The 12941-nt window shown below is 33.5% G+C and overlaps 1 protein-coding gene across 1 annotated transcript; it reads left to right on the top strand.

Annotated features, from left to right (window-relative positions):
• Positions 1 to 6076: 6076 nt before the first annotated feature.
• On the top strand, positions 6077 to 6439 carry LOC145030287 (lysine-specific histone demethylase 1 homolog 1-like). Its single transcript, XM_078978678.1, has one exon. The coding sequence runs from the start codon at positions 6077 to 6079 to the stop codon at positions 6437 to 6439; it is 363 nt and encodes a 120-aa protein (XP_078834804.1).
• Positions 6440 to 12941: the final 6502 nt, after the last annotated feature.

Below are 12941 nucleotides of genomic sequence, written 5' to 3'. Positions count from 1 at the left end.
ATTCTAGTTTGTTTCAAGTATTTCAAAACATCAAAACCCCCATTTTTAATTTATTGTCATATTCCAAGTATTTTACAAAGAGATTTTTCATAGAGTTATCAAATTGAACCAGTCTCCGTGGATTCGATCCCTTTACCACTATACACTATTTTAGTGTGTAATAATTAGGGTTATTATTTGTGTTGGCCTCGACAACCACCATGGCCCAACATGGAGTGCCAGTATCAATGATGTCTGATATAGATGTGCGTTTTATGTCCAGATTCTGGAAGAAATTCCATGATGAGTTAGGTACTCGTCTACCCTTTAGCACCTCTTTTCACCCGTAGACGGATGGTCAGAGTGAGCGAACTATCCATACTCTGGAGGATATGCTGCGGGCATGCGTTCTAGACTTCGGTGATAGCTGGGATACCTACCTTCCATTAGCTGAGTTCTCCTACAACAACATCTATCATGCGAGTATCGACCGTCCTCCCTTCGACATGCTATACAGGAGGAAGTGCAGAACCCTGATTTGTTGGGGTGAGGTTGGGCAGAGAGTCATGGGAAGTACCAAAGTGGTACTCAAGACGAAGGAGAGGATCCAGCAGGTCCGGAGCAGGCTTCAGACTGCTCAGAGTCGGCAAAAAAGTTATGCCGAGAAGCGTCGTTCAGAACTGGAATTCCAGGTCGGGGATATGGTCCTCCTGAAGGTATCACCTTGGAAAGGTGTCATCCGGTTCAGGAAGCGGGGCAAGTTGGGACCCAGGTACATCGATCCTTTTAGGGTCACTGCCCGAGTGGGCAAGGTAGCATATATGTTGGATCTCCCAGCCGAGCTTAGTCAGATTCATAGCACCTTTCACGTCTCCCAGCTGCGAAAATGTTTAGTAGACGACTCTACAGTGGTACCTCTCGAGGATATTCAAGTGGATTATAGCTTGAACTACATCAAGTGACTGATAGCCATTTTAGATAGGAAGACGAAGGCATTGAGGAACAAGGAAGTAGTCCTAGTGAAGGTGCAGTGGCGGCACCGCAAGGGTTCAGAATGCATGTGAGAGCCGGAAGAAGAGATGAGGGAGCACTACCCCGACTTATTTTGAGCAACGGCAACGGACTTCGAGGATGAAGACTAATTCAAGTGGGGATGATTGTAACGCTCGAGATTTATAAGGTACAAATCTTGTATTTATTCAAGGATGGTATCTTTATAAGGTTTGGAATTGGGCCTTTGGGCCTTTGTGTTTGGGCTGATGAGGTACGTACGTGGGGCGTACCTTCACATGTACGCTCAGCGTACTCAAGGATCAAGGACACAGAAGCCAAGCGCATACGCCCAACGTACCAAAGGGGTACGCATAGCGTACACACGCAGGGTCCAAAAACCCTAACTCTTAGGGTTTTATCCCTATATAAAGGACACTATGGCCATAGACCAGCCTCCCCAACACCCTTAAGAAGCCATCTCGGAAACCCTAGCCCACTTTTGTGTATCTTTACCAATTGAGAGCTTCTTTGTGTTATTTTGGTTGTTTTAGAAGAAGAAGAGGTTGAAGAAGGAGCAAGGATTCAAAGGGGAACTTGTAGATCCTGAGACTAGCACCATAGCTGACTCATTTAAGGTATCAAGCTTCAAACTTGATCATTACATGCTTAGATTTGATTTTAGGATGTCTAAGGTTACTTTTGGACTCCATTGTTTAGGCTTCTTGCATCTTAAGGATTTCAGACCAAAATAGCTATCCTTTTGGACTCTTAGAGGCACTAAGAGTCATAAAAATCGGATCTTGGTGGTTAAGCCACAACCATGTAAGTATTAGTGGGTATTTAAGCTTATTAAAGGACCCAAAACCATGTTTGACCCTCAACCATGCATGCAAACACATAAATTTCATGAATTTATGGTGTAAAAGGTCTCAAAGGACCTGGATCTAAATTTTAGACATAAAGGCTTAATGGATTAAGTCATGGATGAGGTCCCAAGGAAGCTGGCCAGTATGCTGGGCGTACTCCCTGGTACGTTGCGTATATTGGGTCAACTCCTCGTATATAATCAAGGCCTGTGTACGCCGGGCGTACGTGCCAGGGTAGGTCGAGCACCCAGATACGCCTGGCGGGGTAGGTCGGGCACCCAGATATGCCTGACAGGTTAGGCCGGGCACCCAGATATACCTGGCAGTATGTGATTATGTGGTATGATGGGGGAACTCACTAAGCTTTGTGCTTATAGTTTTCAGTTTGTTTCAAGTACCTCTTTATCAAAGGGGAAGGAGTCGGCGTGGTAGCTGCACATCACACGCACATCAGATTTCCGTATTATGTGATTCATGGGATTACTCTTACTTTTATTACTATTCAATGTTTTTACTTTGAGACATATTTTGATGATTTATGGTTTGATATGTTATAGGAAATGTTTTCAGTAACCAGTCTTATAAATTACTTAACTAAAACGAAATTTTTGGACTTGAAATTTGGGATGTTACAGTTCATCCACTGATTTCATGTTGACCCAACTCATCGAGTTCATCCACTGACTAGTCGAGTTCCTTCTGAACTCAAAAACCGAAAATTCGAGTCAAGTCGCCGAGTTACCTGAGTAACTCGTCGGATTCCTTCAGAACTCCGAAACCGAAAAATCGAGTCAACTTGCCAAGTTACCTGAGTAACTCGTCGAGTTCTTCAGTGTCCAGAAGACCGGCAAAACCCAAATCTACCCACCGAGTCATCTCACCCCCTCGCCGAGTTCACTTAGAATCCAGAAGGCAGGTAAGCCCTACCCAACTCGTCGAGCTGGCTATGCAACTCGTTGAGTTCCTTCAGCCCTTTTCTCATTCAGACGCTTTTAAGCTAAACCAAGGCTCCAAATTATAGATCTAGCCTCCTAGGGTGTTGTTACCATGTAAAGTTGCCAACTTTACGTGCATGCAGAGCCTCAAGAGGCTAAAACACCCAAAACTAGTCTTAGGAAGAGGTTTATGGCATGGAGAAAGGCCAAAGCTTGCTAAAGTCGAGAACTTTATGTCCATGAGGGCCTAGAGGAGTCCAGATCTGAACTGCTCACTTCACAACGTGCTCAAAACCAGAGATGCCTCAAGAATAAGCTAGAAATGACCGTAAACTCTTGAAGGTGGTAAGAGAGGTTGGAGAGAGAAGACTTAAGGTCCTTTATATAGGGTGCAAACCCTAAAAATTAGGGTTTTCATGCACAACCTCAAGAATAAGGTGGAAATGACCCTAAACTCTTGAGTGGATAGATCTAACAAGAAAATGATCAAGGTAATGACTTTTTACCTTCAAATGAATGCCACAACAAAGTAGATCCTGGATCTATAAGCTCCTTCTTGTTCCAAGCTTCTCAATCTTCAAGTCTCTTCAAGAAATACATCAAACACACACTCTTTAGCCTCACACACACACACACTCAAAACAGGAGGTTAGCTCGATTAAGGTTTGTTTCTGGACGTGAAGGTGGTAAGGGAGGCTGGAGAGAGGACTTAAGGTCCTTTAAATAGGGTGCAAACCCTAAAAATTAGAGTTTTCATGCACACCCTCAACTCGTCGAGTTGTGGTCGCCCAACTCATCGAATAGGTTCCATAAACCACGCGGCTTGATCCGCTTCTACACGACAAGTTGGGACAACCAACTCGTCGAGTAGATCTAAATATGTCAATATAAAAGTTTCAAATTAATACCTTGAGTGTCGGGATGTTACATTATTTTTGTTTTCATTTCCCCATATATGACCTGTTATTTAGGTTTGTTTCTACAAATGACTTTTAATTTAATTAACGATATGCATTATAGAAATATCACAATTATTCTTTTAAATTCAAATCGTGGTAACTAAGCTATTGAAAACAAATTATAACTTTTTTTTTTTTAAATTTAAAACAAATTATATATATATATATATATATATATATATATATATATATATATATATATATATATATATATATATATATATATATATATATAATAGTTATAAACTTGTTTTATATTTTCTATACACTTGGTTTAAAATTTTATAAAAAAGTTATATTTTCATACAACTTTTTAAATAAAAATTTCTAAATGTTTTAAACCCTTTTTTGTATCTATTTTGAATTTTTTTATACTTTCATACAAAACCCTTAGAAAATATAAGTGATTCGTATACAATAATTTTTCTCCATGCATAATATGTATGTCGTATATAGTTGTACAATACAAGATTTTAAAACACTAATTATTGCATATGAAGAAAAACTGTTGTGTAAAAATCAATTTCCTTTCTAAAAAAATTTACATTATTTTTAACACTATTTTCTAAAATTTCTTATAACTTATTTTTATACTTTTTTTTATGACTTTTTCGTTAATAATTAACAAACTTGTAAAAGTTATTTATTTATTTATTTTTATTTTTTGAAAAAGTTGCAAGAGAAAATTAGAAAAGGTTGTATGAACGTTGTAAAAAAGAAATATATTTTCGAATAAAAAAAGAAATACGAATATTGTAAGAAAGTGTATTTTTTTTTTACAAAATTATAAATAAGTAGAGAAAAATAAAATAAAAAGTAGTATAAAAAGTTTTTAAAAAATAATGAAATTTTTTTTATTTCTTTTTATATTTTTTATATCACAAGTTATGTAGGTTTGTCGTGCAAACCTACATAACTTTTTTTTAACAGATAAATATAATCTATTCCTAAATTATTTCTTTAATTCATCTATATTTACGACGAGATTTGAACCCTCAACTTTAAAAAGAATGACAATACAGATACCACCGCTAAAAATCTTTTGGTATATAGACGGTGATAAGGGGAACGAAAAACCAAAAATAAAAATTAAATGATTTAATTTGAATTAGAAGGCTAAATATTGACGAAACTTTAATAGCCAATTAAATCAAAACTCATTGTTTCGAATATGTTTAACATTTTAATCCTTTTTTAAGATGTATAACAAGGTAATACCCATATTAGCGAAAAACTTTCTAATGGTATATAACAAGGTGATACCCATATTAGCGACAATGTGTACTACTTATTACTTAATTATTTAAATCAATGAGATAAACAACACTTTTAGGTGTTTTAATCTTTTAAGCAAAGAACCTCTTTTCATCTTCTTTATTTGAATAAATTCCTTGTCTATATCAAGCCATCGTTTACATCGCTAAGCATGCTAAAAATGAGACGACTTTGAGTTTATAAATTCTTAATTTGAATTGTTATCATGTTATAGAGTCGTATATACATGTTAATTTATTTGGGTATAACGTGAACCAAATCTGTTATATCAAACATGTTTCGTAAATATTGTCAATCTTTTTAAACTTTGAACTTTTTTCGTCAAACATAATCTTCATATCTATATTTTGGGCTACTTCTCAAATCCAGTATCGAATCTTCCTCATGCACCTTCATTGGGAAGGGTCGCCGCCAAACTATCAAATTCAATTAGATCCTAATCTAACATCGTCGACTCGAGTTTGAGCTTTCAACTTATTAGAAATTGTAACTAACATTGCTCATATTATCGTTATTTTTTTATTTAGTTGTTTATTTTTTGTTGGTGATTTTCAAACTTAACCTTGTTTAACAAATCATAAAGGGTTCACCCATTAAACCCAAAACAAATATGATATTAGTAGAAAATAGTCATATTTGAATATTCGTCACAAAACACCCATTTAATTTTGTGAGAAAAAATTGGCAAAACTGCAAGATTAATCACTGTGGTATTCAAAACTTTTTGGATAAGGTTAAAAAAAGTTTCCAACTTGAATGAAAGGTCCAAAATCAAATTTTTTCTGAATTTTTGGTCCTTGATACACGTAAAAAGATGATTTTACCATTTTTATTTTATTTTTCTATTTTCTTTATTTATTTTGGTATTTAAATAATTAAAAATAAAAAATAAAAACTAAAATCTCATCCAACCTCCCTCCCTCCCTCCCTCCCCCCCCCCTCTCTCTCTCTCTCTCTCTCTCTCTCTCTCTCTCTCTCTCTCTCTCTCTCTCTCTCTCTCTCTCTCTCTCTCTCTCTCTCTCTCTCATCCATAACATGATACCACATTATTGTGTTGTCAAATGTCTCCATGGCTTTTTGGGATCAAGATGATCCATTTAAGATGGGTGGTAACCATTGCTTTATTCCACGAGGAAACAGGATGTTTATCAGAGCATTATCCGAAAACTTCCCATTTGCTATAATGAAAAAGTCGAACACATCAAATATAGATCTAATGGCGTCTCTATCTCTGCTAAAGGACAAGATTATCACGCAAAAATCAATCAAATTCATCCCTGATCTTCCTGAAAGAAAGAAATATGCCATTGATCGATTAGGTTTTGGGTTATTAAACAAAGTAGCCCTCTTATTTCCTTATGATTTCTGGGGAGGCGAGATCGATACATTTAGCGATCTATATGATAAATCAAGTACGAGAGGTGAAAAATAGAGGTATGATAGCAAAACCCTAAGAATCCACAATAATATGATGAAGGGGGTTTCTACCGTAAGGGTGAGGAGATGATTCCAAGTGCTGGAAGTGAGTTCGTTGTTTTAAGCGAGCAACACCAAAATTACTAATCTTGGAGGTAAGCAATCATTTCTTCTTATCCTGGTATCCATCCATATAACCCACCATCAATTAGACAATGATTTCAGCATTGATGTTCATCGCCGGGGAAGAGAACATAGAGAAAGCTCGATGGTGGAACGATGCAAATGAAGCTCGATGGCGATGGAGAGGAATATAGTGGCATAAAAGGAAGGGGAGAGACGAAAATGGTGACACCACCTGTGTTGACGAATGAAGAATGTTCTCCAGTAGTTGTTGATGGTGGTCCTGAAGAAGGAAGAAGGCATTGAGAGTGAAACATGAATATTGGTTTCTTGAAGATGAATAAATATTTCGGTTAGGTTAGAAAGAGAAAGAAGAGAAGTGGATGATAAGAGCGACCTATTTTTTTTATTTAACAAGTATTAAAATAAATATGAAAAATGATTAAAAAAAGTAATTAAAAGGGCAAAACCATCATTTCAAGTCCGACCAAATTCACGGAAATTCCTGATTTTGGGACCAAATTCATCAGAAACTTTTGATTTTGGACATTTCATGCAAGTTGGAAACTTTTGAACCCAATCCATAGTTTTTTGCAAACCATTAGGACTAATTTTGCAGTTTTGTCGAAAAATTTCAAATTCTTTTTTTTTTTTTTTTTTTTTTTTTATGATAGTTATTTTGCAAGTTTTGTAACAAGGAACAAAGCAATTAATAAAATGAAACATTTCGCAAAATATATTTTGTGAGTAGATTAATGTTTTTTTAAGAAATATCTAAAAACTAGTTATCCCTTAACACCATGTATTTTGATACTAGGCGAATGCCCGCGCGTTGCGCAAAAACGCTATATAATTGAAGTCTTTACAAATATATGTTTTTTAAATGTAACAATAACGTTGTTGTTAAATTTGATATAATAATTTGTATACTAAATTGATATAACATATTGATTATTTTGAATTATACGATAATATATACATCTATTATAACTTCATAATCTCAATCGTTTTAATGATTTCTACTCGCGAGTTTCACATGAATAAAATTAAATATAATATATAGTTTGATGTTATTTATAGTTGTTGTTATTGTTAATTATTTTTTTTAAATTTATTTGCTTAATGTTTGAATTTCTATCATTATAATTATTTAAAACATCAAACATTATTTTTTGATTTTAAAGGTAACACTATAATCATTTATATAAAGTTATTTTTACTATTGTTATTGTAAATTATTTTATAATACTTATTTGAAATGTTTTAAGGATTATAAAAATATATTAAGGAAATATTTTAGTTAAAGTGAGATTACAATTTAGTTTTTGCATTTATCACTACAATTTATCACTTTTAACTATTTTCAAAATATTCTTTGGTTTTTTAAATGAAACTAAAATTTATATTTATGTTGATTAGGAAATATTTTAGTTAAATTCAGATTATAATTTAGTTTTTGTATTTAACACTACAATTTATCACTTTTAACTATTTCCAAAATATTCTTTGGTTTTTAGGTGGATCTGAAATTTATACTTAAGTTGACATTGTAATGTTATATTTAATTTAACAACTTACGTATTTTGTCCAAACTGTTCAAAGGTTGTAGTTTTAAACTGATAATGGTTTATATATATAACAACATATTAAATCTAATAATTTAAGTATAATATATTAAAAGTTAAAGACATAATTTTATAAGTAGGAGTAAATATATTATTTTAAAATTGAAATTTAGTTTATTTATAATGACACTTTAGGTTTGATATTTATTTAACCTTATTAACCAACTTATAATCATTATTAGAAAGACACTAAAATTTGTCACTTTTAACTATTTAAAAAATATTTTTTGGGTTGTTTAAGTTAAACTAAAATTTATAGTTAAGTTGACCCTGTAGTGGTATATTTAAATTAACAATTTAAGTATTTTATACAAATTGTACTAAAATTGTATTTTTAAAATGATAATGGTTTACATCCAACACTATATTAAAACTAATAAATTAAGTTTAATATGTTAAAAGTTAAAAAATATAACTTTATAAGTAGATGTAAATATATTATTTTAATATTAAAATTTAGTTTATATATGATTACACCCTATGTTTGATATTTATTTAATATAATTAAGCAAATTATAATAAGAAAAAACATCATAAATGGTCCCTGTGGTTTCCCAAAATCTGAAGTTTAGTCTTCGTGGTTTAAAAACGTCATAGATGGTCCCTTTGTTTTCAAAACTTTTGACGATTGGTCCTTATTGCTAACTCCGTTAAGTTTGTCCGTTAACTAAAGGGTATTTTTGTCTTTTTACGATCATAGGGACCATTTATGAGGTTTTCACTTATTTAAAAAAAAGAAAGAAATAATATGCAATGGGGGTCCCACCCTCTCTCTCATGGCTAGATTTAATGTAAACTAACAATCAAAATCATATGAAAAGAGATCTAGAATAATACCTTGAGTTACTTGCTTGAAACCTTCTTCTTCTTGGAGCTTAGAGTCACAAATGTCACTCCTCTAATGACTTACAAAACCAACTAGAAAGAAGATGATTTGAGAGAGATGAGGAAGAGGGAAATCGACTCTAGGGTTTCTCCAATCACAAGAGTGGCCGATTTCCTCAACCTATGGGTCTATTTATACTATGAGCTCCTAGGGTTTCACCTTAAAACACTAATTGGATAACTTAGCCTCAAAGCAATCCAAATCCTTTCCTAGATAAGGCCTTGGACGATTTCTAGGTGATCCACAACCCTAAAATCGTCCAACCCATATCAATAAGGGTTATCAGCTCAAAATGCAACTTTCACACATTTGACAATTTATACCCGTTATTCAATTAATCTCTATAAGTCACCATATTAATTCCTAATTAATTTATGACTTATATTAATTAAATAATATTATTATTCTTTTAACATATTATTCCTATAATACATTAATAATAATATCTCTTCTCTCTAAATCACCCTATCAAGTTGCTATGGTGAAGGCAACCCAAAAGGACCATGCACAACCGGGTCAAGTACTTACCAAAAATAGTTACAGCCTTAGACACTAATCCAACACTTGTATGCATGTAAATGAATAAAGTCAAAGACTTTATCCCTTAGGACATCCCTTTTAACCTGGATCTTAAGTTTTGTACTTTGGATTAACGAAATAAGAAATTAATGGAAAAGTTAGGATTTAGATCTGGTACGTTGGGCGTACCTGGAGGTACGTTGCCTATACCAGGGTTCGAACCCATGTTTTGGAAGGGCACTCTCTATGTTGGGCGTAGAGGGGAGTACGCAGGACGTACACAACCTAGAAGGAATATGTGACTTTTTGACCTTGGGGTATTTTGGGTATATTAAGTTGTAGTTTGAGACTAGGTCAATTTTTGTTGTATAGATGACATATAAAGTCAGCAGTTAGAGATGTGATCTATTCAGATATCCTTTCAGACTGTAAGGTAAGTTTTCATCACTAGACTTGTGGGTCGAAGGCACCAATATCATCCCACTAGATTATACATCCTGATATATTGGATTGATGTTATGTTGAGTATGTGTTAGATAGGTAGATCTGTATGAATACATGTGATCATTGAGTATGTGTTAGATTGGTATATCTGTATGATTACCTGTGTTGATGGTTATTGATTGTTATTGTATGACATCATGTTTTGGTTTTTTTGATGAGGAGGTCCTACTTTGTGTTGAAGTCCAAGATACCCGGGGTGGTCCGTATAGATTGAAGGCCTATGAGGCGGTCCAGTTAGGCCGAAGGCCCGGAGAGCAGTCCAGATAGGTTGTAGGCTTGTGAGGCGGTCCATTCAGGTTGAAGGCTCACATATGCATGTTGTTATATGTACTTGTTTTGTGTGGTAATTTGTGGGAACTAACTAAGCTTTGCCTTACAATTTAAGTTTTATGTTTCAGGTACCTCAGATGATCGAGTGAAAGCAAAGGCATGATCGTACACATCATTTGGTGATATATTTTGGAGATGTTATGCTACATTGATTTTAAAACATTTGTACTTGATGTTAGGTTCTTATGACTTGGGTTTGATTGAAAACAATGATTTCTCTTTAGTTAAAAATGAAATTTTGTATTGTGATTTTGGGATGTTACAATTGATCAAGTGAAAAGAAATCTCATAATGTAAGGGTCGAAATTATGTTGTAATGAGTCGAAGTTTGTACCTTTGGTATATTTTGTAATGTATTTACTAAGGTGTCTAATATTCGAAGCTTAATGTCTATGCCTTAGTATTTTTTTGTATACTTTCATGTTTCCTATAAATAGGAACTTTACTTAGAGTTAGATACGAGTCTTTACATAACTTGTCTTTTTACTCTCTGTAAACTGTAGAAGTATAGTTGAGCTGAAACAAGATGATATTTACTCCTCGTGTTCATTTCATATTGATATTACTCTGATTTGATTCTCTTTACTCGATTATCACTTCATCACATAACCAACTAGATAGATACTTGGAATCATACAATTCGAATTGTATTATATATGAGAATATTGTTCATTGGAAAATTATGACTTAAATAATTGTTTACATGTTTATGTGAGGCAAGTGAAGGAGTAATGGATCTAGTACATGTTGATATGGACTCTTTAGATCCACCATAAGGGACGATAACCCTATTCGTCATGATTTACTGATGATTTAGTAAATATGGTTTTGTTTATAAGATTAGATGGAATTCTAATACTTTTTGAAAAGTTAATGAGTAGCAGAACGAATGGAAGAATCTATTAGGCAGAAGGATAAAAGATTCTCCAATCTGAAAAGGAAGGAGAATGCTTTAGTATCATGTTTTATGATCATCTTAGTAATTGGGGAATTGTATCATATTTAATCCTCCAAGAACATCTTAGTGCAATTGTATGACTAAGAAGAGGAATCAAACATTGTTAGAAATGGTTTAATCATAAGATGAGTCATACTTTGTTCCCAATCAAGTTTTAGAGTCATGCACTAGTAACTATGGATCGTATATTGAAACTCATTTCAAAAGTAAGAAGGATAATAACACCACATAATATGTGGAGTAATAATGTTTTCTTACTCTAACACATTAAAATTAGAGTTATGATGTTTTCGTCGATCGAGAAACAAAAGATAAATTGAGACATATTCTATGAAGTGTTTTCTTGTTAATCCACACAAACTTTTACATATTTGTTTTAGCCCGTCAAGGATTGTTACTTGAGAGAAAACTCACATGTTAAGAAGTTAGTGGGAGTCATGTTGATCTTGATATTGCAAAAGTCAACCAAAAATGATCCATTTAGTTATCATTAGCACACAACCTGAAGCTGAATACCTATTGTGTTTACTTGACATATTCTTATTTCTATTCACTTCCAGTTGATTTGGCAATGCTTGTGAGTTCTACGTTCTTCATTTAACTGCAAAAAAAAAAAAAAAAAACACACGTTGGTAAGTGAAAGTAGAAAAATCAATATGAGTGAGTTTCTAACAACATGGAAGCACCAGTGGGCCATTGAGCTGCCAGAAGGCAAGAAATTTAATAACGAAGTTCAATCCCTGAAGGAGACCTAACTATGATTTTGGTTTGTCCTAAACCTTATCTTATGACTGTAGGTTGAAAATGAAAGTTATTCATGGATGACAATGTATGCACTTTCGAATATAGGCGGCAAAAGGTTTCATTATAATTCATGAAAATGGTTATGAGGAAACACTTTTGCTAGAAGATTTTAAGGGTCTGATAAAGATCAATACTGATAATGTTTGTATTAATTGCATTCTTAAATTCATAAATAGGATTATGGAATCCCTCTTCATATTTCAAATTGTGAGGAATGGCAATGAATTGTTTATACGTTCAGTAGATATGTTTTATCATGTCTTAAAAAGGGTTTGAACACATACACTATCCAGATATAGTGCATAAACTTAAGAAGCCTAATTAGAGGCTTGAAGAAACATCACAAAATAGGAATTTACACTTCCATGAGAAATTAAAGGGGTATTGATTTCTAGAAGTCCAGTTGATTTCTAGGTGCATGTCAAATCTGGAGCATAATTGTTATGACAGTATTGCATGACGACAATACTGCTCTTAGGGAACAATGTCTCTAATTTGCAAATTGTGAAGTTTTGGAATTATCTTGCTATAATAGACATAAGGGCGAAGTCACTCATACTTTGTTACGAATCTAAAGGTTTAGATCATATAGTTTAATAGAACTTAGTCAAATACATATATGAATATCATATTGAAATGTTTCGACATTGGATATTCCATATATGGAAATGTTATGGCAGGGAATTGAACATATATTATATCCTTATATAAGATACAATGAGTTGAGTCACATATGCTTCGGATATAGGTTTGATTACATATGCTATAA

Source organism: Lactuca saligna, chromosome 2 (genome assembly GCF_052625555.1).
Source record: "Lactuca saligna cultivar CGN05327 chromosome 2, ASM5262555v1, whole genome shotgun sequence".
Lineage (NCBI taxonomy): Eukaryota > Viridiplantae > Streptophyta > Magnoliopsida > Asterales > Asteraceae > Lactuca > Lactuca saligna.
This window is presented reverse-complemented; position numbering and strand designations above follow the sequence as displayed.

Coding starts and splice junctions, on each gene's coding strand:
- LOC145030287 (XM_078978678.1), top strand. CDS start 6,077: ATGGCTTTTTGGGATCAAGATGATCCATTTAAGATGGGTGGTAACCAT.